This window comes from Chanos chanos, chromosome 8 (assembly GCF_902362185.1).
Source record: "Chanos chanos chromosome 8, fChaCha1.1, whole genome shotgun sequence".
Classification (NCBI taxonomy): domain Eukaryota; kingdom Metazoa; phylum Chordata; class Actinopteri; order Gonorynchiformes; family Chanidae; genus Chanos; species Chanos chanos.
Genome location: NC_044502.1, coordinates 37,345,483 through 37,368,929, shown reverse-complemented (window position 1 = coordinate 37,368,929; position 23,447 = coordinate 37,345,483). Strand labels below are relative to the sequence as shown.

At 41.0% G+C, this 23,447-nt stretch overlaps 3 protein-coding genes across 3 annotated transcripts; 1 reads left to right on the top strand and 2 right to left on the bottom strand.

Moving 5' to 3' along the window:
* Positions 1-294: 294 nt before the first annotated feature.
* atad2 (ATPase family AAA domain containing 2) lies at positions 295-11,593 on the bottom strand. The gene is made up of 29 exons (XM_030783164.1): positions 11,420-11,593; positions 10,516-10,667; positions 10,304-10,356; positions 10,033-10,186; positions 9,692-9,773; positions 9,471-9,567; positions 9,153-9,326; positions 8,849-8,976; positions 8,595-8,602; positions 8,108-8,212; positions 7,420-7,528; positions 7,088-7,203; positions 6,675-6,849; positions 6,329-6,417; positions 6,025-6,184; positions 5,709-5,799; positions 5,005-5,319; positions 4,701-4,824; positions 4,358-4,544; positions 3,804-3,989; positions 3,471-3,606; positions 3,179-3,375; positions 2,546-2,705; positions 2,202-2,324; positions 1,976-2,122; positions 1,351-1,872; positions 1,064-1,197; positions 640-768; positions 295-327 (listed from the first exon to the last, which is right to left on the bottom strand). The coding sequence occupies exons 1-29, from the start codon at positions 11,591-11,593 to the stop codon at positions 295-297; spliced, it is 4,260 nt and encodes a 1,419-aa protein (XP_030639024.1).
* A 1,007-nt stretch (positions 11,594-12,600) lies between these two features.
* On the bottom strand, positions 12,601-23,198 carry psma2a (proteasome 20S subunit alpha 2a). The gene is made up of 9 exons (XM_030781156.1): positions 23,172-23,198; positions 15,341-15,414; positions 14,582-14,658; positions 14,263-14,395; positions 13,866-13,988; positions 13,630-13,711; positions 13,276-13,349; positions 13,032-13,089; positions 12,601-12,845 (listed from the first exon to the last, which is right to left on the bottom strand). Exons 1-9 carry the CDS (start codon positions 23,196-23,198, stop codon positions 12,729-12,731), a joined length of 765 nt encoding a protein of 254 aa, XP_030637016.1. The 3' UTR covers positions 12,601-12,728.
* Positions 15,708-17,256, top strand: mrpl32 (mitochondrial ribosomal protein L32). The gene is made up of 3 exons (XM_030781157.1): positions 15,708-15,859; positions 16,487-16,659; positions 16,939-17,256. The coding sequence occupies exons 1-3, from the start codon at positions 15,766-15,768 to the stop codon at positions 17,188-17,190; spliced, it is 519 nt and encodes a 172-aa protein (XP_030637017.1). The 5' UTR covers positions 15,708-15,765; the 3' UTR covers positions 17,191-17,256.
* Positions 23,199-23,447: the final 249 nt, after the last annotated feature.

Here is a 23,447-nt window from a genome sequence, read left to right as displayed (position 1 = left end):
CACAAAAATGTGAACTAACCTCACAGATTCTGTATCACCTTCTGATTTTGCACTTATCACAACACAGTGAAATTTACAGAGACAAGAGGTAAGTACACAAACTGTATTTCACCAGGTGTAGCGGCAAAAGCAGGAAAATAAGAACCAAGGCACACCAAAGACATTTAATTTGAAGTCCTTTAATAAACACGAAGAATAAGGTTAATGTACATACACAATCTATTAAAATTGAACAGCTTTTAGCAAAATATAACTTATAGATATGTCTTGCTTTTGTTTAGTATAAAACATGAATTATGAAAAATCTTCTACCTCCTTTGACATCTCCTAGAAACAGAACAAAGACAAAAAACATAAGTTATACAGCTTTTAACTCCATAAAGTACATAAATTCAAAAACATGAGGCCACTGTTTCAAATGTCAGTTGGATGTAAATAGCTCCCATTCTGATGTGAACTGATTTATGAGCCATCCACGTTAACCTATGTTAACCATTTATTTAACAGAACCCCCCCCCACACACACACACACACACATATGTGCACGTACATACACACATATCTTTAGGTCATGTAAACAGATACAGTGTGCATAAGGCCAACAGTCTATGTTCCCATTCCCTCAGCGCCTATACATACCTGTATAAGTGCTGTCTTATCATGATTCCCCTTGTGTCTGTAGATACTCTGGCATAACAAAGCGTAGAGCTTCTCCAGCTTATCAACATCATAGCCCTCAGTTTTCTCCACAACCCTCTGGAGCAATTCCTACAAGGAAATTAAGGGCAATCTGAGAACCATGCCATTCTCAACATTTATAAATCCTCTCAGCTAGATCCTTCTTTTTGCCAAAACGCTCCAGTGCGTCCAGCTCAAAACATGTCTCACAACACAACTGTTCAATCTTTTATGAGTCATAAATATAAGTGACTCTAAGAAAAAGTTTCAAGCTGCATAGAGGAAGTTACTCTGGACTGGATTACAACATATCCATATGTATGAAACCACTTTGAAAGAAAACAGATCAGCTGTGGGTTTGGATAGGGCACGAACGGGTATTCACCTTAAGTCTGTTGTGATCCACAACAAGAGGTTGACTCTTCCGCTCCAGGATCTTCATGGCAGCGTCCATGTTAATAAGCTGTTGCTGCTGGGCCTGGATCTTAAAGCCCCTGGTTATGCGCCTCATCCCCTTTTCTGCAAGAAAACAACCAGTACACTTCAAAGAAATTTTTAAAAAACAAATGCTGAATACAATGCCTGCATATATTTTTCTAACCCATACAATTTATGATGAATGGAACAAAGATCATAATGAGATTCTTTTTTGTTGTTGTATGATATACTCACCTATTCCCATCTCATCCTCTAAACCAGACTCTGCTCTCTTAGGCACACTTCTCTCCGTCACTGGTTGTCCCTCACCATGGTCTCTGTCCTCACCTGGAACGTGGCCATTCACTGATCCACTGTCTGAAGAAGACGGAAGGCTTGAAACGCCATTCTCATCAGAGGTGTGTCCATTCATCAATTGAGCCGAAGTGACTTGGTCTCCACTCTCCTCGGGCGGAGGGCTACTATGGGCTACATCCATCACATCAGAGGGAGTAGTTTCTTCATTCTCTTGAGCGACGGTACAGTTCGGCTCCGTCTCCATTTCCGTCCCTTCCGACTGCGCTTCTTTCAGCTCCTCGTCTACCTCCTCGCTCTCTCCTACTTTGCTCTCGTCTTCTTCTTCATCTTCCTCCTCCTCGTCTTCTCCAGACTCTGCTACATTGGAGTTGTCTTTCGAGGCGGAACCTGAGGAAGACTTCTTCTTCGTGATGATGCCATTGCTCCACCGACATCTTCGTCTCTTTTTCCTCTGTATGGCTGCAGATAAAGGAATCATTAAAGGCAGAAGTGTGACTTTTTGTTTTAGTTTTTGATCCGCTTTGATGACTAAGATAGTGGGAAGACCATGCGAGGCTCTTACCTGTGTTTCGCGGAGTGGTGGCTGCAGTGGTAACAGGAGGTGCAGGGTCTTGTAAAGGGGCAGCTTCCCCGCCCTTTGGCTCCACAGTCACGGGCACCTTTGGTAGCACATGGTAGTATGATGGAGTAAATCTAGATGTAGAACAACCTGAAGACAGAAAAAAACCCAGTCAAACAGACGTGATTACACCATTGATCTGTACAAAAGAAAAAAGAGCAAACTGAACCTCGTTTGAGGCGAGACTCCTTTATTTCAACACAGATCTTCTCGAAGTCCTCATCTAGCTCATCTCGGATGATGGCATGGACCGTGTCTTTCAGCGCACAGGCCCGATGTCTGATCAGACGATCTGTCACAAAACACAGGAGCAAACATAAATAACAGAGAACTAAACGTCAGTGAACATTTCTCATTTACAAAGCTTCAATACTTTCGCAAAGCTTTAGGTACAGGCAAAGAGAAAGAGTCTATTATTCAAAAATTATAGATCTGTTTAGTGACAGATACTTAGCAAACAGCTAAGTATTCAAATATCAAATTGACTTTTAGGAAAATGAGCTGCTTCCACACCTGAGGGGTCTCTGTCTGGGTTGTACTCTAGGGCATTCTTCCAGATCAAGTCAACATCATGGAGAAAGTCCTTCACAGTCACATATTTGTGCAAGTCGATTTTACTGAGGACAGTGGACAGGTCCATGGGCTGCTTAATGACAGATGTGTAGTCAGGAACCTGTATAAAAAAAAAAAAAAAAAAAAAATCATAGATTATTCACTGATTTCACAATAGTAGTTCTGTTTTAGTAACATGTATGAAAATGTGCACGCTCATAAGCAATGATATTACAATGCATGAGTGCAATTAAGCTAACACACTGCCATACTGTGTAAAAGAACTGAACATACTGCCTTCTTTTCTACGATCCCTCAGTAGACTAAAACGATAAAATAAAATAATAAAACTAAAAAACACCCGGCAAAGCCCTTTATTTCAGCAACTTCTGTGCAAGTTCTGAATTTTCTCATGTAGAATTCAATTTCTTGTCCATCCCCAGTATGGACACCAAAATGTAATGTTACAGGTAAGTGACATTTTATGATTGAACTCTTTTTGAGAAGGCAAACAGCTGATAAATGCATGTGTGTAAAATCGTAAGAAATATCTTTTCATGCTATAATTCTTATGGAGACTCATCTCATGCCCACCTCCTCTGTGTCCACTGGCTTGGTGAAGGCTTTGAATCGTTTGTCCTGAGCCAGCCGGTTGGTAACGTCACGCAGAAACAGACGGAGCTCCCTGAGTGTGTCCTCCTCCTGCTCCTCAACTTTCTGCTGCTCCTGTTCCGTGAGCTGACGAGGTTGCGGTGGTGGAGCCAAAGGCAGCACCTCCATCGCCTGCAGAACTGAGGACAGAATAGAGGGTATTCATAAGCCTTGTGCCAACACAAAAAACACAGAGCAGATGAGAGAACAGAGAAACGGATCTGTTCAGACCAACCTGCTGCTTTCTTAGAGGCTGGTGCTTTAGCAGCTTGATTCAGAATGAGATCCTCAAAAAACGTCTTTCTCTCCTGTTCAGAGGGAAGTGGGACGTTGAAGACCTCTCCATGCTCTACGCTGAACAGTCCCTGTACCTTTCATGAGAAAACACATCAGAAAACAAAATTACAACAACGGATTTCTCCAGTCCCTCTCATTAACATGTTAGTTTCAAACGTCAGTGAAACCTTGTTAACATCCACGTCAATGTATGAATTGATCTTTTCTGGGCTTTTCTGCGCCTTTAGTCTGAACTCTCTCTCTTGTCGAGACAGTGTGTGTTTGTGTGTACCTCAGGGAAGAGGCGGCGGTAAGGGAGACTGCATGTGGCGAGGAGGAGGATAGGCGAGAAAGAGGGGATATCCTGAAGCAGACTGAGGAAGGTGGCTCTGAGAGCCGGACCCACGGTCTCCCACCAGCGCTGGATATGGGGGATGTACAGGATGCTGGGAGCCGTCCTCTTTGCCTCACAGAAGAGCTGGGACCAAGAGACACAAGAGACACAGTGACACAGTGGTGCTGGCAGGACTAGTCATAACCTCTATCAGAGGAATTCATGATTGTGCCTAAATGATGCAACACAACACACATAGATACAACAACATTAAATTCTGCATTAATGTGATGAGCACACAGATCTTCAGCTGGTGACAGTGTTACAGAAGAGGGTCAAATACAAGAGAGAGATGTGAAAACATACTGATCTTACAAATTACTATACTACAGTTTATATACTACTTACAAATTCCTATCCTATACTTTATAATTACTATACATTTCAGAGAAAGCAAAGATACACAGAGTCCCGTAAGCACTGTTCCAAATGCAGTAGGGATGTGTATGTACCTGTGCACAAGCTTCTTCTGGGTTGGTGGTGCTGACTCCAAACAGTACAGCCATATCCAACGTGTAAACAGTAAACTTCTCCAGGGCGTGAAGCATGGCAGGGGCCAGGTGTGTGCTCTGTCCTGATCCTCGGCCCCCAGAGAGCAGCAGCCTGGGCCTGAAGGAGGTAGGCTGTTGGAGCACACTCCTGCAACAGAATCATGGTAATCTCTGTATAATTAAGCGCCTAGGGATGCCTTTACTCATATTTAATATCAGCATGACAATCTAATATAGAGCAAAAAAAAAGACCAAATAACGTTCATCTTTCATCTTCTGAAAGACATAATTTCCCATCACCAACCTCATGAGGTGAGGGAACGTCCCAGACATGTCTGCTTGCTTTTGGGTGGGGTTAGTGCTACACACAGAGGGACCTTCATCATCACTGTGTAACAGATCATCATCCAAAATTCCAGGTGGACCATCTACAAAAGAGAGAGAGGAGGTTAACTACTTTCCATCAACTGGATCAGAACATGGTGGTCCTGTTACAATGGTTTTCTTCTTTTTCATACACAACAGCAGAACTTTCACATGAACATAGGTAAAACCAAAAGGACCAAAAGACACGTCGCCTTAATTGTGCGTCTAACTGGCCAACCCACCATTGTTCCTTCTCTTCTTGAGGCCCTGCTCAGCGTGGGGGAAGAGCTTCTGAAGAATGTCCAAGGCACTGTTCAGGGTGGCGCCCAGTAAAGGTTGAATGACAGGGGTGAGGGCCTTGGCTGGAGAGGCCACCGCCCTCTGAGAGGCGGGCACAGTCTTCCTCATGGCAGAGAGAAAGTCCCGGCCAGTCACGCTGATGGAGGACACATCCAGTAGAAGCTTCTGTGAGGAAGCATAGATCTGAGGATAGCGTCTTCGAAGAGCACACAGTGCTGCTTCTGCACACACCGCTTTAATGTCGGCACCACAGTAACCTGGAGGACCACACCACAACGAACAGTTAGGGAGGAAACACCGAAAAACTCTTCAAATGATCTGTCACCATTATAACATTTGGCACAAGGTAATGAATGATCCAAGCCTCGGTACAAGTAAATCAGTAAATGATTACATAAACATTGTGTGCATTCAATTAAAATTTTACAATTTAACTGGCTTTTGGAGAGAGTCGAAACAATTAACACTGGAAACACTTAAACAATTCACAAATGCTGAGGGCCAAAGCTTTCAAAATTGTTTTGGGAAATGGAGTCAAAAAGTGGAGGAGGGAGAGGGAGTGGCAAGTTATCTGAGCTGAGCTTGGACATCTGCCATGAGGGGAAACTGTGTTGGAATGAAACAGGAGAAGACTGAAGAAACTTACCAACACATTTATCAGCTAATTCCTCTAAGAAAGCATCAGACGGCTGTGGGTCCCACATTTTAGTGTGTATCTTCAGAATGTCTTTACGAGCCTGAAAATATTTCAAACATATTGTTCAGCGCATTCTAACACATCAATCTGTATACAGTTAGTGACTTGGAATGACTGTGACAGTTATTAAAGGCAGAGCAAGAAAGAAGAAGAAAAATAAGCACCATTCACTGTTTACACATTAACATCTATTCCCACATTTAGCAGTTAATGAAAACACAAAGTCAACAGATTTGTCTACAGACATCATGGAAAACATGCTCACTTCTCTGTCTGGCAGGCCAAAGAGGAACTCTCTGTCGAAGCGTCCGGGGCGTCTCAGTGCAGGGTCTATTGAATCCAGCCGATTTGTGGCTCCAATGACTACCACCTCACCACGACTGTCCAAGCCGTCCATCAAAGCCAACAATGTGGACACAATAGAGCTGTTGAAGGGGAAAGAGAAAGAGAAAAACAAACCAACAAACAAGTTATACAGCTGGTACACACAGACATGTACACATGACCCCAAACCAAATTCACAAATCACAGAGGTAGAGGTTGATCTGAAGTGTATGTTTGGTGTATACCTGTGTATTTGGTCCTGTCTGCTTGATCGAACTGGGGCCAAGCCATCAATCTCGTCAAAGAAAATGATAGATGGTCGCATCTGATATGCCTTTACAATAAAAAAAAAAAGGAGACAATTCTATATAAATATGTAATGCGCAGACAGACCAAAGAGCCCCATTATATTATGTAGAATTGAATGTATTCTTGGATTTCTCAGGTAAGAATGTTATGTAGTCACAAACCCATTTGTTGATGACAAATTGATTCTGAGGTGTGATTTGACGCCCCCCCAGCCCCCCCCCCTCGATCACTCTAGAAAATTCATATATTCCCTAAAAGCTGGCAGACGCATTAAACACTGACCTGGTCAAACAGCAGCCTCAACTGCCTCTCAGACTCTCCAACCCATTTACTGAGACAGTCAGCTCCCTTCCTCATGAAGAAAGCCACTTTCTTGTCCCCTTGGCTGCACTCATTGGCCAATGCCCTTGCAACCAGTGTCTTCCCTGTACCAGGTGGTCCATAAAATAGACACCCCCTGTCAACACATGACACAGAAATGTCTGACACAGGATTTCTCTAATAGGGTGTCAGTCTGAACAGAGAAAGGTAAGAGGGTTTAAAACGCAATTACATTTCAGATTGGGTTTCTATGTTTTAATTTACTATTTGCCACAATTTGGTGGTGACTGATACCACCACCACCAAAAGAAAATATTTTAACCATGCAGACACTAAGAACAAACTGTGCAGGCTTCATTAGAGCACATAATCACCTGGGGGGCTGAATCTTAAATCTCTCAAACACCTCAGGGTAGAGCAAAGGAAACACCACCATCTCCTTCAGGGCAGAGATGTGTCTACTCAGACCTCCGATGCTGTCGAAACGCACCTGTAAAGACACATCACGTTTATTACTCAGAGCTCAAACGATACGGAGATGACAACAATAACTTCAACGGGAGTTCACTTAAGCAGCCATCAAATCACTTTTTTTTCAAAACAGTTACTGTGTACTACTGGGCTTAACATGTCCACAATTATTACAGACACTTGATATACAAGGGGGCCAGATTTTCTGTCACATAATCTCTCAGTTGGTACAAACCGTCTGGTCTATCTGCATAGGATCAACATCAGCAAGACTCGCTCCGATTTTCATCCTGTCCTTATGGACGCCCAACAAATCTTCTTTACGGAAATTCATAGGAAGACATCTAAACAGAAACCAAAATCTCTTTAATCATGCGATGGACTCACTCCAAAAACAATCACGTACAAACAAATGAACAAACTATTACTACAAAGGGAGCAAATTGGCGGAAGACAAAAATATGCCCAAACACCTGCCCTTAAGCTGTTTCAGAGTAATGACATAATCAAGATAGGATTCTGCAAAGGTTAGTAAGTCAATATTTAAATGGATTTAGTGTAACAGAGGGGACGCAGGACAAGGAGCACAGAGAAAATATTATAGAATGCTGTAATTCAGCACCATTGTATGATAAGTTTCAAGTTTCTTTAGAGCTCAGTATCACTGTTTACAGTCTCAAAGGGCTTTATATGCCACAACAATCAAAATCAAAACAGGATGGCACCCCCTGACTAAATCCTCATGGTGGGCAAGAAAACTCCACAAAAAACCCAAAAGGGAAATGGGAGAAATCTTGAGAAGGACCAGAGAGAGGAGACCCCTTCTTAGCCAGACAGGTGTGCAATAGGTGCCGACCAAGCGGGCAATTACATACTGATACTGATTGAATTCCTCAGGTGTTGGTTCCAAGATGGCCTTTTACCTGTTTATTGGCCTGTTACGGTTCTTACTTCTTCTCCTTTCAAATTTTTCATCATCAGATGAGGAAGATGAAGTGGAATCACTGCTGTGGATTGCATGTCTTCGCCTACAAAGATAAAATAGGAGGGAAAAAACAGGGATACATTAGAATCTCAGGCCATGAGTGAATATAACACTTTGAACCAGATTACATCCACCATCACCTAAGCCACTGACCAGACACCTTACCCCTGCCCTCCAGAAGTGGTATGAGAGTTAATTACCAGACACAAACTTAAGGGTACCTTTTCCCCAAAAAATCTACTGAGAAAAAAATAATAATAAAGTCCTGTTATTTATCCCTTAGAAATTATACTACATTAAAACTACACTTTCAGAGTGAAGACTGAGTGGCTTCTGTGCAAATCCATTTCACTTCCCTGTCCACGTGCAAGAAACAGCAAATCAGATTTTTTTTAAAAAAAGGCACAAACTTCAGAAATTCTTACCCATCAGTCTCACCCCTGCAGACAGAGTTAAAGGTGAAAAAAAAGGAATTTAGACCTGTACTGAGATGTGGACCAAGCTCAACAGACAGAAACTTTGTATATCAATGCATGGCACACAACAAAACCCTCAAACGAAAATATGACATCTATTGCAACCAGGGCTGATCTTCATTTCCACTGACTGATTTGTCATCTTGAGAAAGAGTTGCCCTATAATTCTCATCACCTAGCAGCAGAGGGAGACAGATAGAGACTGAGGAGGATGCTGACCTGCTGCTCCTTCTGCGGTTATATGGACTGCGGGGGCCAGTGGAGCTGAAGGAATACCTCCGTCTGGATGGTGTGGAATGCCTATTGAAAAACATGGGCTGTTTCCTTGGCTCTGTATTGTTGTATAAAGCACAACGGAGAGGAGAAAAAGAGGAGAAGTAAATAAAATAAAAGACAAAACAAGGCATGAGGTCTTACTGACTACAGCTGTGATCTGATTCAGTCTGTCACTTCTGACATGTCAATCTTCACATAGAACCTGACATACTGAACTGTCCATGAACCGACCTGTCAGTGGTGCCTGGTAGCGCACAACAGTCTTTCTTTTTCTGAAGTCATAGCGTTTCTGATTGTCTTCTTCTTCGTCGTCGTCATCATCATCCTCATCCTCGTCATCTACTTCATCATTATCTTCCTCCTCTCCCTCACCCTCTGCTTCATCCTCATCGTCTTCACTGTAATCTAGAAATTAGAAGCAGAACAGCGCCCGAAAGAAAAACATTTAAAAATCCTGCATGACATCACAACTCACATTCAGCGATAATCAAATAAAAAAAACATGCTGTATTCAGTGACATCACCTAACACTGAATAAAAGCAACACACCATTTTCATTCTCTTGGTTGTCAGCACTCTCTTCATCTGCTCTGTCTGAGGACCTGGTGGTTCTCTTCCTCTTAGCTCCAGAATACATTCGCCGAGTCTACACGTATCAGACAAGTGGGGAAATCATAGCTCAGGTAAAACATTAACGCTTTCAATACTAGATTCTTCCAAGAATGTATCTTGCTCTGCAGATTTCTCCAGCTGCTAAAGGTGTTGCTTACCTCTTCTTTAGTGTCTCTGCTTCTAAGCCTTCGCCGCATTTTCTGCATGTCATCCATCTTCTGTAGAACTGCTTCTGCAGTGCTGATGTGTACAAAAAGCATACGGCCTTTATCAGAACCTTGCAACTAAAGATAACCTATTTCATGAGCAATAAAACTAAAAGACAAATATTTAACTCGATAATAAAATAATCTTTTTCCCTTCTAGATAAAACAGATTATAGGAGCTCCAGTACATAACCTGATTTGTTAACTGTCAAGCTTCATCTGAATAACTTCAAGTCAACGACCAAGAGATAAATAAAATACTTTGAGTCAACATTCTCTTTTGAGTTACATACTTGGTGATAAGTCTGTCATAGAGCACAGACTGGTTCCTGGCATCAAGCTTGTATCTGGTGATTCTGGAACTGCGTCGCACTGCGCTGTCCTCCTCTCCACTGCTTCGGGAACTTGCCTGAGATTTCCGGGAAGTGGGTGTCCTGTTCACATCATCTATAGTTCAGATTTGTTATTAAAAGTCAGCCATTTTGGATCCTTCGGAGAAGAGCTACATTATTACTGCCAGTATTGCAGGGAATATATCAATTTAGTTGTATTCAATTAGCTTACTGGTTTGTTCTTCCTTAGACGTTCTCCCATCTGCTTGCAATCTTGGAGATTTTCTATCAAAAGCAAGAAAAAACTAAACAACGCAAACTTCAGCCAACATAGATGTGAAGACCCAGGTACACTCAGAAGTTATTTCAATGTCAGTAATCATTTCACTGCAAGCTAAGAATTAAATAAGGGGAATCACATTCTATACTTCTGTGAAACTCTACCTCAAATAATGGCCTGCCTCCTCCTCCTTTTGAGGAGATCTGGACATCTTCCCATTTAGCTCTACAAATGTGACCATTGGTTTGTCCCTCTGTGATCTGGTCCTCCGGCACTCATTTGCCATATTGTCCTCTTCCTTCGCTGACAGATGACCCTGCCAAATTTGTTTCAAATAAGGAGATCATATCAGCATATGTAATATACTGTCACACTACAAAATACCCTCAAGCAAGATGTGTTAATTTTCACTGTTGTGCAAGTGCCAAGTTTAAACAACTTCTAATATGCAAGTTTCATTTGTACGTAAGGACTGAAGTTCTATTGTCATTTCTTCTATAGTGGAGATCTAGACAAACCAAAGTACAAGATTTATACATATGCTCATAAGATTAGCTGTAAACAGTGCAAAGGTTATAAAAAAAAATCCCCCCAAGTGACCTGGTTCCAGGGCACAATATGTTCGCCATTCAAGTCACAACCCACGAAATTGCTATAAAAATAGGACCGGTCTAGGATTGACATATCCATCTGGCGCTCTAAGTTGATCTAAAGAGGCGCCTTTTTCGCAAACAACAGTTGGACGCGCTAGATTGTTTACCCCAAGGATTCAATGAAACTGGACGACCGTCAGCTAACTTGTCCCATATAATTCAGATGGACAGTTGGATTATTTTTTCTTATAGTCATCATACTTGAATGACAAAAACATGAAAAATGAGACCAGCTACATAACGTTATCAGTCTCGAAAACTTACGAAAGCTAGCAATAGAGCTCAAGCTTGTTAACGCTGGCTAAGCCAACACTGGGAAGAGAACTTAACTTGTGTTTGCTATATGCACGGAACATACTAGCTAAACGTGACAATAACGGCCTTACGTTCAAGGTTAGCAGAGGAAAAAACTCACATTAGCTGGAGTGCTGTTAACGCTACCGAAGCTGTCATCAAGGCCCCTGTTCAACCGTGCCGACTTTCGCTGTGGACGATGCAGGGACAGAAACTCGGAGCTAGAATCCATATCGACATTCCTCTTCGCTGCAGCTGGGTCTGCGCCCGCGTTGCTACTGCGTAGCATCACCATTTTAACGTTAAATCCGGCAGTCAGTTCATAAACACATGGATAAAATATATTAAATATTTGAAAACATTTCTCTAATTTCAATCACTCAACGGTTACTCGGGGTTCAGCATTTCCAAATCCTCACTCAACGTTCCTTGAGTTCTGGCGCCACAAACGTCACTCCAAGGCAAATCACAACTCGAAAACAAATATTCTGGCGACAGGAAAAGTAGACTTTCATAATCTGTAAAATTGCATCATTTCATACACTATATTCTTCTCGCATAGTCCACTCAAATAAATTACAAAAATGTTACTGATGGAATTACTGGAGGTGTTCGGCGAAACATTGCCGTATTTTTAGCACACACACTTTTTTGCGTAGGAATCGTTCAGGGAAATGCGTACCGGTAACTTTTTTGGCGCGCCTCGATGACCCGGAGCTCAAGAATCTAATTGGTTTAACCAGACCCAACCCATCAATGTTATGTATACTAGATCCAACGCCATAGATGTCAATGTTGTAACGAATGAAATGAATAAGTTTGAAATGAGAGGCGAATAATAACCCTCAGATTTCTCAATTTTACGCACATTACAGTTTTGTCTCATCAGATATCCAGAAACATTGCTTCTAATGAATCCAAATGAACTGTAGAAGCGAAAAATACGACAGTGTGCTCGTGAAGTTTGATTCATTAAAAATGAAGCTCTCTAGAATCGCATTGGATAATCGAGTACATTTGAGACAGTAATAATCGAGACAATGAATGGAGCTCGTACTGAAACGTGACTGCTACTCCCAGAACAAATGAAAACCCGAAATGCTCCAGTAAAGTAGCTGAAATAGCTATCAAATTAAAGAATGAAATTGTTCATATACACCCATTCATTAAATTATGTAACTGCTTCTGTTGAAAGCTACATTTCTTTGAGCATACCATCTGGTTTACTAAAATGAAAACATATGAATACCGCATGAACTGATGTAAAGACAAATTGATTTTTAAATTCCTGCATTTAATTTCTTTTTTATTGGTATGAAAAACAAGGGTACAAATAATAAACATTCATCACACTACAGGTATATCTGGAATCTTAACCGAGACATCAACTGCCAAAACTCTCTCTTTCTTGAGAAATTCAGCAGGACAGTTCAGGCGATGGCAGCCAGGTAGTCTTTGACTTCAGCTGGAGATAGTCGTTTAAACCCAGCTTCATTGCAGATGCCCACTTCAATGTTGTCTTCAGTCATCTGGCCCTCAAAACTTTCCTGGAAAAAAAACGACATGAAGTCATCCATTTCCTGTCAAACTAAAGGCTTCTACTGAACACAGTCTGTAGGGGATAACTTTTGAATACTGGACATATGTGGCATGTGTTGTGCTAAACACCACTGGAACTACCATGAGAGTCACCAGTTTTGTTTACAATTACCTACTTTTAGTCCACGTCTTACCTTAAGAGTCAGTATAGCCGTGTGAATCGCATCCTCCAGTTCAAGGTCCTCATTGTATCTTAAAGTAAAAACACAAAACAAAACAAAACAAAAAAAGGATCTGATGTAAAACGTACTGAAACAGAAACAATACAGCGACCACAGCAAACCACTGTAATAACGATATATACTTTATATTATGAAAATGATCTAAAAGATCAAATATCTAAAAATGTTCTGAGGCAAATCTATGTGCCTTATTTACCGTTTTTCAAGGAATGTTTTGCCATTCACGTAATTCTTTCCCATGGCTGTTGCTTTCCAGGCAAAATATGCACCCTATGAGAGAAACAAATAGAGCCTCATATATGCTTTTCATATGCACCATGCACATGTAATATGTGGGTGGACCTTGTATTATTATTGAGGGGAAAGGTGTCATACACGACGAGAATTCTTAAGAACCATTTGTCAACAACAGCCACAGGACACAGAGGGAGGGTGCATTGACTATTTGGGCTGAAGGAGCAGCTGTTTAAAATAGGTAGCTCTACTATATCTGGTTTATCCATCTGACCAAGAAATGGATGAAAGAGGAGAGCTTAGAGGAATTACTGACTGAGGGGTCAGACTGAAAGAGGTACGGTCGGTCTTCATCCCAGCCAGCTATTAAGAGAGACACTCCAAAGGGACGAACCCCACTGTAAATAAATAAATAAATAAATAAATAAATAAATAAAACACTTTTTTTTATTCCAAGGACAATTCTGATATAAATGAGCAACCATGGCATTTTACTGGTTTTGATGAATACATCAGTCATTACATGATTTTAGCAGGATATGCAAGACTCACCCTGATTGTGTATATTCTTGCATGACTGAGGCAACTCTCTGCACCAGCTGGCCAGTGGGAATGGGCTCTTGATATACAAGGAAGTACTGCTGAGCTAGTTTCCGTGCTCTTCTTACCAAAACTCTGCAGACAACAAGAGGCATCTTAGATGATGTAACAGATACACAAAGTGACCATTGGTGGTACTCCATCTCAGTGTGCTGTTGTTATACATGGAAATTTAAGAATGATATTCAAAATCACCCCCCTCCATTCCTCAGCCAACCCCAATCAGCCTCAATTGCCAAGTTCACAATGAAAATGCAATAAGACAATTCATGCTGAGTTTGTCTGTGTATAGCCACCTGTATAATGCATGTAAGACACACGCACGCACACGCACACACAAAGACAATACCTGTAGTCTGGACCCATCCCGCTGTACACCATGCCAATATGTTTGGTTATCGGCTCCACTTTGTGAACGCTCTGCTCATCATAAAGTATAGACTTCTGCTTCTTTTCTGTTGCTAAAACCACACCATTTGCAGCTAAAAATGGGGGGAAATGCTTCATTATTTTTCATACAAACTTTTATATGTGAGCAACTTCTTACTCCAAAACAAACTTTGAACACTTAAGCATGCTCAGTGTGAAACATGGACCAAAATATTGCACAATATGTTTTTCTTTTTTTTTGCCTTAACAATAAATGACAGGCAATTAAAGTCTCGTACCTTTAATCCCGACTGAGGACGCACCAGCAGCAACGGCTGCCAGCGCATATTCGATCTGGACCAGTTTCCCCGAGGGGCTTGCAATACAAAGTAATAGTTAGTAATCGTCATAGTGAACTCTTCTGGTATTCACAGAAATAGTAAGGCAAACAAAGACAAAGGAAGATACGGAGTCTTCAGCATGAAATACTTCAGTGCGAGCACAAAAGAATTGCCGAATAGTAAAAATACAATCAGTTGCCAACAGAGTTTCAATCTGAACCACATTTTACATGCTAATAAAAGCAACTTGTGATGTAACCAGACTTGCAAGCAGGCGACAGATGTGCAGCACGATTTATTAACAAAAGTGTCTGCAGCTGAACTGAAAGCGAAACTCAACGGGCTAGCTACACTGAACCAGCGCAAAGCCTCAAACACATCGATCGGATTAGTTGCCTGAACCATCTTAAAATAGCAAAAACATTTTTTTCAACTTCTCATGTTCATCCATTACACAATCTTGACACAGTTTATTTACTTAACTGTTCTTACTTATGTTAGCTAACTGATTAGTGCACCGTGGTACTCAAAATGGTCAACACACTTGTTAGGACTGACAGTGACTTTGTATTTATTAGAGAGTGAGTACCCAGTTTCATGTATTAGATTCATTTAGCCACACGAGACGCGAATGAGTTCAGTCAAGTATTATCTGTAATCAAATCACATTCTAAATTCTGATTTGTGCATAATTAAATAATATCCAAAGAAAACTACCTGAAAGTGGTGAGAGAAAAGCTGTAGCCTCTTTCTGCCATTCCTCTCCTCTGCCGGGGAAGTGACGCAACAGGGTAACTACAAGGGATTGGTGTAAAATAGGTTACGTCATTGGCAAGTGCGGCAGTCAGTAAGCTTCAGTACATATTTTATTTCCGTAAAATTCTGTCTCACAAAATCAAAGAACACATGTGAAAAAAATTGCTTAATATCTCTCAGAAAATCTTATGTGACGGTAATTTAAATATTTCTAAATAAACATTTTGGACCAGAGGAACCGTCATCTGCAGGAACACCAAGGTCCGACATGCATTAGTGCAAGGAAATGTAGTTGACGCAGTCGCAGTCAGTTTCGATTCGTGACCGTGAAAATGTGGTAGTTACGAGGACTACAGGAGTAGCTTACTAGACAACTTATTTCAGCAATGTCGCTGTCACATTTAGTACAGTTTTTGAGACAGTCCTTACAACGTATTGAAAGTATCTTCATACAGACAGCAGGATTTGAAAGAAATTTCGGTGAGTGCTGTATACGACAGTTTGTATTGATATTAATTAGCAAGAAAGCTAACTAACCTTAGCTGGTTTGCCAAATTTGTTCAGATTAAGAGGGGCAACATGCAGGAGGGCAGGAGATATATATGACTTTTACCCAGCAGATTTCACCTCTTAGTTTGTAACTGAAGGATAGTCTATGGAATTTAATACACTGGTTATTTACACTGAATCTGTCGTGTGAAAATTGTGCCAAATGTTACTCGCTAGTGTAATGCACTGGCTGATCCTTGTAGCTACAGGATAAATACCAGTTGAAGGTAAATTTAACAGAAGCAGTATTTTGCAAAGTACTTACTGATGCACGCAGTAAAGGCACTTTTATTACTATTGTTATGTTTGTTTGTTTGTTTTTAGGAGTAGTTTGCTCTCGTGAAATTGTATGTATGATATCCGAATACTTAACTGCCCATTTTGCGCAAGCTGCTCTGGACAAAAACATGGCCAAATGGCACTAATTTCATTATGTAGTTACTCGGAATACACTGCAATCTTTTTATTAATCATATTAGAATAACTATTGATCTGTTTGACTGGACTCTGCCAGTATATGTAACTTGATGTTTCTTTTTGAACTAATTGCCTTCGCAGGTCCAGCACTGGCAGTCCATGGTCCTGTTCTTCTCCCTCAGCAGAACAGTGATGTCAGCTCTGAGCCCAGTTTCCTTGATAACATTTTCTGGATGGCCGCTCCCAAAAAGAGACGCACAATTGAAGTAAATCGTTGCAGAAGACGAAATCCAAATAAACTAATTGAAGTTAAGGCAAGTAGTTCTTGTGTGATGTTTGAACTGTACACACTTTATATGGCACTAGATGTAGATCAGAATACATAGCTGACCAATGAAGCTGTTTCAGGCCAATAAATACATTAATGTGTGACTGAATGAAAACTCAAAGTTGTCAGTTCTTTTTATTTTAATATGAGAGGGGTTTTGAAACCCAAGCACAGAAAGGAAAATTCATAAAGTAGTTATTCAGTATTTCATCATGTACAATTGTAAAATCAAACATTTAATTTTTTTTCAATTGTTTTTCCGCAGACAAACATTGTGCCCTGTCCAGTTTGTGGACATCTGAAACAAAAACACATTCTGTGTGGGTTCTGCTATGAGAAGATCCAGAGAGAGACCGCAATGATCCGAAAGCAGATTGCTGTCATGGAGGGCAAGCCTTTGAATGCACCTGCAGTGGAAACTGTGGTTTTGTATGAGAGTGAAACTCCCGGAGATGCTGACAAAGACAAGAGGATAGTGGAGCGAAACAGGAAACGGCCATCCTGGTTTAAACTGTAATATATTTGATTGTGCTACAAGAGATGTATCTCTTTTTCTATAATAAAGACCAATGTGTTCAACTGATTTTTGGGATGTTTTTATGATTATTGACTTAACTACTGTGGCACAGGATATTGCAGCCTTGTCACATAGTTTTTTCAATCCTCTATACAATGTAAAACTCTGCTACAGTGTTTGAATGGCTGATATGAAGGACTATCTTAATAATGCTGTAGTTTTTATGATGTAACGGAGCACTTTATCCTTATGACGTTATCCCAAACACTGAGCAATATATTTTATGACTCGAGAGTTGGTCAGCTCCTTGTAGTGTTTTAATTGGAGGATAAGGGATCTGTCTTTGAAAACGAGTTGCAGGAGCCGGTCGTAGTCTAGGTTTGAGCCTACGGCGATTACCATACTCGCAGCATTGACACCTCTCATAGCTGCGACTCCCTCAGCAATGTTAGTGTCGCTGGTCATGCCATCCGTAATAAAGACAAAGGAGAGGTCTGTATTTCGACGCGTTCTCCTGGACTGACCGCCACGCGTGACGATATTATTTGCCGCATAAAGGATGGCTCTTCCTAACGTGGAGGATGAATCTCGGTACACTGCACGAGAGACCATGGAGCTGATGGTGCTGTGGTCATTAGTAAAATCCACCAGGACATCTGGATCCTCCTCTCCTCCGAACTGCAGCACGGCGAAACGTGCGCCCCGGTTTACCCTTTTAGATAAAGGGATTTCCTGAGAAAGCTGCTCGATGAAGCGCAGTACAGTGATGAAGTTTTTTTCCCCAGTTCTTTCTGAACCATCTACAAAGAATAGCAGGTCTACAGGTCGATGCGCTAGTGGGGCCACGCTTAAATCTGCAATGGTTACAAGACAGGAAGGAACAATGTTTTCAGTTTATGTAAAAAAAAAACCCTCACCTGTCTTGTTTATCAGCGTTTTAACCATTGGTGTGAATGAAATGGGAAAATGCTCCCTACAGCATTTGGGTTTGGCTAAACACATGCATTGGGTTTATTTTTTTTTACCTGGGGCACAGCTCAAGTCCGGGCAGATGGTATCTGGCTCTAAAACAGAGTAAATGAACCATGAATGTGCATTCATCAATAGCATATAGGAGTACATCTAAATTTGAGGGTGTTGACAGATGGATGGTTGACTTACCTGGACAGAGGATAAGATCAATCTCATCTAGGAATTCTTCTGTAGTGAGATCAGCAAACACACTCAGATTCTTCACCCTGTCAGTCTGTTTACAAGCAATGGTCACTAGTGGCTGTCTTTCTGCTGCAGTGGCAAATATGTCTCCAATTCCAATAGTGTAAACCTCCACCCCTTGGCAAAGGGCCTCCAAGTTGGCCAGGTCTTTGGGATCATATCGTCCATCTGTGATGACAATAGCCACTACCTTAGTTCCTGCTCGTTTCCCAGGCACTATAAGTTGGTCATAGGTGAACTTGAGGGCAGATGGTGTCCAGGTGCCACCAGCTATCCATTGCATGCTCTTGACCTTGGCTTTGAATGTTGCTACTGAAGTGATGGTTTGGTCATTCAGCTGTATGGCTTGCACAGCTCCCTGGTGACTGTACTGAACCACACCTAAACGAGACCCTGTGTACAAATTAAAATAAAGAAACACACGCTTATTAATGGCATCACTAACCAGAATGTACAACTTTGCACTAGAAGGCTGAGTGTGATTAAGAAATACTATCATTTTTGTGTACCCGAAAGATCTGTCATATTTTTGGCCATTCTGCCCAGTCTGGTAGCTACACTGATGACAAAGCCTTTTGCAAGATTAAAGTTAGTGATCCCTATACTTTCCGAGCTGTCAAGTACAAACACCAAATCAAGAGGAGGGCAAACCTTTTCACAACCTGTAGAGAGAGAAAAAAAAAAGATTGTATATTTGTCTGCCACAGCTAATCAGACATATTATATGTATGAATTTAATTGTTGAAGAACCATTACCACAGCAACCACATGTTTCTCTGACAAAGCCCATGAGCTCACACTCCTGGAAGTACAAAGTTAATATGCAAAGAGTCAGCAACTATGAAATATTCAATGCAAATCATATCATTCTGAGCCGTTACTCACAGATAAACCTGGAGGTCCACGGAAACCAGATGAGCCCTTTAAAAAGTTTTGAAAACAGAGGTAACGGATGATATAGTTGCTGATATTGGATGAGCTGGAAATATGTAATGGTCTTTCAAGTTTAAAATGTTTCAGAAAACTTTAATGCTATTTTTAACACTGAACGCAGACATGTATTGTAATTTAAACCTAATACAAACGCTGACACTTTTACCATTTTTTTTTCATCAAACTGTGTAGGTTAAGAGATGTCAGTATGCAGACTCACTGGTAGTCCTGGAAAGCCTTGTACTCCTCTATCTCCAGGTACACCTTCAGGTCCTGGCTCCCCCTGTGGAAAAAAAACACACTCAGTAATGGTGGAACACAAAAAAAAATAATATTTTGCAATGAAATGAAGCATCTGAAAACCACACAACTGCCAAAACTGTTATTAAGTTCACTCACTGGCTCTCCCCTGACTCCTTTAAGCCCCTGAGCACCTTTCTCTCCGGAGTACCCTCGGGTTCCCTTGGATAGACATCACGACTGATCATTCTGACAACTGTGCACAAGCTAAGTGAATAGTTTTATGGATCTTGTTCCCAACAAAAGCCAAGCCAATGTTATCTTACCGGCAGTCCTGGCAAGCCAAGATCCCCTCGGTCTCCCTGGAGTTAAACCCAAACTGTATTAACGGGTGCAAGATGCAATTTACATTCCATCTAATTCTAGTACCAACAAGCAGTTCCTGCAGTTCTATTTGCAAATCATCTCAGTTCATTACCTGAATGCCTCTAGGACCTGGATAGCTGTGACCATCTTTTCCCCTGTCTCCCTACAAAGACGAAGATAAAATTTACGTGATTCGATAAAGTGTTTTGTAGTGAAGAGGTTAATTGAATGCAGTTCCACTTTCTTAACAAAGTAGGGTAGCTAATGAAGTTTTTTTTTTTTCTGTGAATGTTCAAGGAATTGTTTGTCTTTGTCTTGAGATATTTGTGTGGCTTGCACCAAACTTGTCTATAATTTTTAAAAGCCAGTGTTTGCTTTGGGTTCTCTCGTGTTTGTAGGACCAGGCTGCTCATTGCTTCACTTGCATTCTTTTCATACCTTGATAACAGGGCTATGGGTGTTAATGAATAGAGAGGCCAGTGAAGACATGTTTGCTAGGCCCCAATAAACCCACTCTCCATACCTTGGCACCTGGAGCCCCAGGGTCACCTCTTGGGCCAAAGTCTCCTGCCTCCCCTGGGGGGCCCTGAAAAGGGACAAGGATAGATCTCAGACACAATTATTGTAACCTACTTTCTGGCAGAACATTTTCACAAAGGGTTTTATCTCATCACTTTCGAGGGAGGTTGAAAAATATTATTTCACTCACCAGAGGACCAGACTCTCCATCAATGCCAGGTGGACCGCGAATCCCTGGAAAACCGGGTTGTCCCTGACATTAAAAAAAAAAAAAAAAAAAAGCATGATGTCCTTTCAGCAGTTCAGAACATGTCCTGATTATCAAAGTTTTGAGGCAAAAGTTTAGGACGTACTGCTATGCCATTATCACCCTTTTGCCCAGGAGGTCCTCTCTCTCCCTCTAGGCCATTTTCTCCCTAACGAACACAAAAATTAGACAACTACCTACTCATGATTAACATAGAAATGATTTACATAGAGATACAATAAAATGTATCTACTATGTTCTTCTGCATGTCTGCATGTGCAATACCTTTTCTCCTCTTCCTCCTGCTTTCCCATTTGGTCCAATTCGCCCACTGTTTCCTCTAATACCCTGGGTAGCAGACATTGAACAGGTAACCGGACATGAGATCAGTCATTTTATTATGATCAATCATATCTGAGTACCGGAAGTCCTCAAACTGTGCCCCTGCGGGGTTTCAGACACGCTCCTGACACAGGCATGAACAAACACACTTCAGTACAATGCTCAGGGGGGCTGTCAGGAGCTTGACTGGACTAATCTGGTTATGCAAGGCTTGTATAAGCACCTGTTTTGGATAGTTTTAATGCTCTGGAACATATGAGTGATGAGATCCATACTTACAATAACCCCCTGAATCCCTGGTTGTCCAGATGCCCCCTATAATAAGAAAACACTTATTTTGTACTTTGTGTTTAGTGGTATATCCAGAATAAGACAAAACTGTAACGGAATACTCTCACTATAGTCTATATCAATTTCTGTCAGTTAATAAAATCAACATGCTGCTTTTACCTTGAGCCCTTTTCCTCCAGGCAACCCTGGATTTCCAATGTATCCAGCAACACCCTGTAAAAGATTTTTTTGTACAGTAATATAAATTAGTCTTTAAGTAACAAGCAAATAAGTGTTGGGTTGTCTATTTACTGTGCTGTGTCTCCTGGTAAGTTGTATGAAGCAGTAGCAGGATTAATTACTTTGGCGCCTGGGTCTCCACGAGGACCTTGAGGTCCTGGTCTGCCACTCTGTCCAGGAATACCCTAGTGATAACACAAATGATATGGAAATCCGTCCATTCACTCAACATATAAATGGAATTAGCTCTTTTTTCTTTTCCTTTATAATGCGTGTCTCTGTTATCTTTTTCCATTGCGAATTCATGTTTTTATAAGAGCTTGAGGGGAAAGCCACGCACTTTTTCACCAGGTAGTCCTGCAACTCCTCTCTCACCAAAGTCACCTGAAGGTCCAGGGTCACCCTGGGAAAAGTAACACAAAGCAAAGAGGGAAAGTTAAGTGCAAAGCAGATGAGACAGGTATGAATCATGCACTGCCTGGTTCTGTGCTCTGTGACGAGCCAAAAAAGTCAATTAACACTGTGCTTTAACATTTGCGTTAATTTAATTTTCCTTACCTCAACCTTTTCAAGTTCATACATGAAAGATTAACACCTTCCAAATACTAATTATTGATGTACATCAAGCAATTGCGTATCAGCTGCATAAGATAGGAGTTTGGACAATATATGACAATGAGTAAAGAACTGATTTCCTGCAGATGTTGTCTCACAGGTATGCCAGGTTCCCCTTTACATCCAGGTGAGCCAATGATGCCAGGTTTGCCCTATGAGAGGAAAAAGGAAAAGTAGACTGTGTAGTCATACAAAAAATGAAATGTATGTAACATAATAAGAAATACACACTGTACCTTCTCTCCATCCATTCCGTTATAGCCTGGTGTCCCACGTTGTCCCTTAAAATTCAAGGGAATAGATATTAGCAGATTTAGATGCTCGCGTTGTATTGAAATTCATTGTTCAATAAATATATTAAATATTTTGAAAATGTCAAAAATGAAGCAATCAAGCATAAAATACCTTTGAGCCAATGGTTCCAGAATCTCCCTTGAATGGAAAAAAAGAAAAACTGAACGAATTACAATATCCATAAGAAAACTAGATCAGCAAGTAACATGCAAGGGATTCAAACTTAAAATGGCTCTGTGATAGGAAAGAGGCCCATAGATCTACTGAGTGATTTTGAGACCTGTGGGTCAAACAGGGGTTGTTATATTACGGTTTGAAATTTGTCAAAGAGGGTGAGGACATTGCCACTCATGTGATGAGAAACTAGTGTCTAGGTGAATTAGCAGATAACAGCCTCCTAACTGAAGGCGATGCAGTAACTGCAGTCCACAAGCCTAAAATTTCTACAAGGTTGCCCATAGGTGGAAAAGTGCCACCTCCTCGATAAAAGTCTGGTGAAATTTGTTGCAGCAAGGTTTCATACAAATATTCAGCTAATTTGAGACCTGTGCAGCTTTTGGACCTTGAGATATGAGAGATTGAAATTCTCAGATTTTGTGAGTTTGTAGCGGTGTTGGCAGTAGAATTTTGGTCAGACAGACAAAATAAGTATGGGGCATATTGACATGAGCGTGAGCAAGCGTGCTGATTTCATAAGAATTGACCATAATGCAGTTATCATCATCATCATCATCATCATCATCATCATCATTATCTTCGCCTACAAGTACAAACGAGATCAAGAAGTATCTGCTTGGATCATTAATCACAATAATGGAAACGGTAATAACAATGTATTAAAGCTTACCTTCTCTCCTTTTGTGCCCAGAGCTCCCTAATAAATTAATTATAAAAAATGCTACATTAAAGTATTTAATGAATCTCACCACTGAATGAATGAAGGGATTTTATATGGATTGAAATCAGTACCAACCTT

Coding starts and splice junctions, on each gene's coding strand:
- mrpl32 (XM_030781157.1), top strand. CDS start 15,766: ATGTCGCTGTCACATTTAGTACAGTTTTTGAGACAGTCCTTACAACGT. Junction 15,860..16,486: donor AGGATTTGAAAGAAATTTCG/GTGAGTGCTGTA, acceptor TTGCCTTCGCAG/GTCCAGCACTGGCAGTCCAT. Junction 16,660..16,938: donor ATAAACTAATTGAAGTTAAG/GCAAGTAGTTCT, acceptor GTTTTTCCGCAG/ACAAACATTGTGCCCTGTCC.
- atad2 (XM_030783164.1), bottom strand. CDS start 11,593: ATGGTGATGCTACGCAGTAGCAACGCGGGCGCAGACCCAGCTGCAGCG. Junction 10,357..10,515: donor GAGGCAGGCCATTATTTGAG/GTAGAGTTTCAC, acceptor TGCTTTTGATAG/AAAATCTCCAAGATTGCAAG. Junction 2,123..2,201: donor GGAGTCTCGCCTCAAACGAG/GTTCAGTTTGCT, acceptor TTCTGTCTTCAG/GTTGTTCTACATCTAGATTT.
- psma2a (XM_030781156.1), bottom strand. CDS start 23,198: ATGATGATGATAACTGCATTATGGTCA. Junction 14,659..15,340: donor TTTTCTCTCACCACTTTCAG/GTAGTTTTCTTT, acceptor TTGTATTGCAAG/CCCCTCGGGGAAACTGGTCC. Junction 13,090..13,275: donor AAAACATTCCTTGAAAAACG/GTAAATAAGGCA, acceptor TTTTACTTTAAG/ATACAATGAGGACCTTGAAC.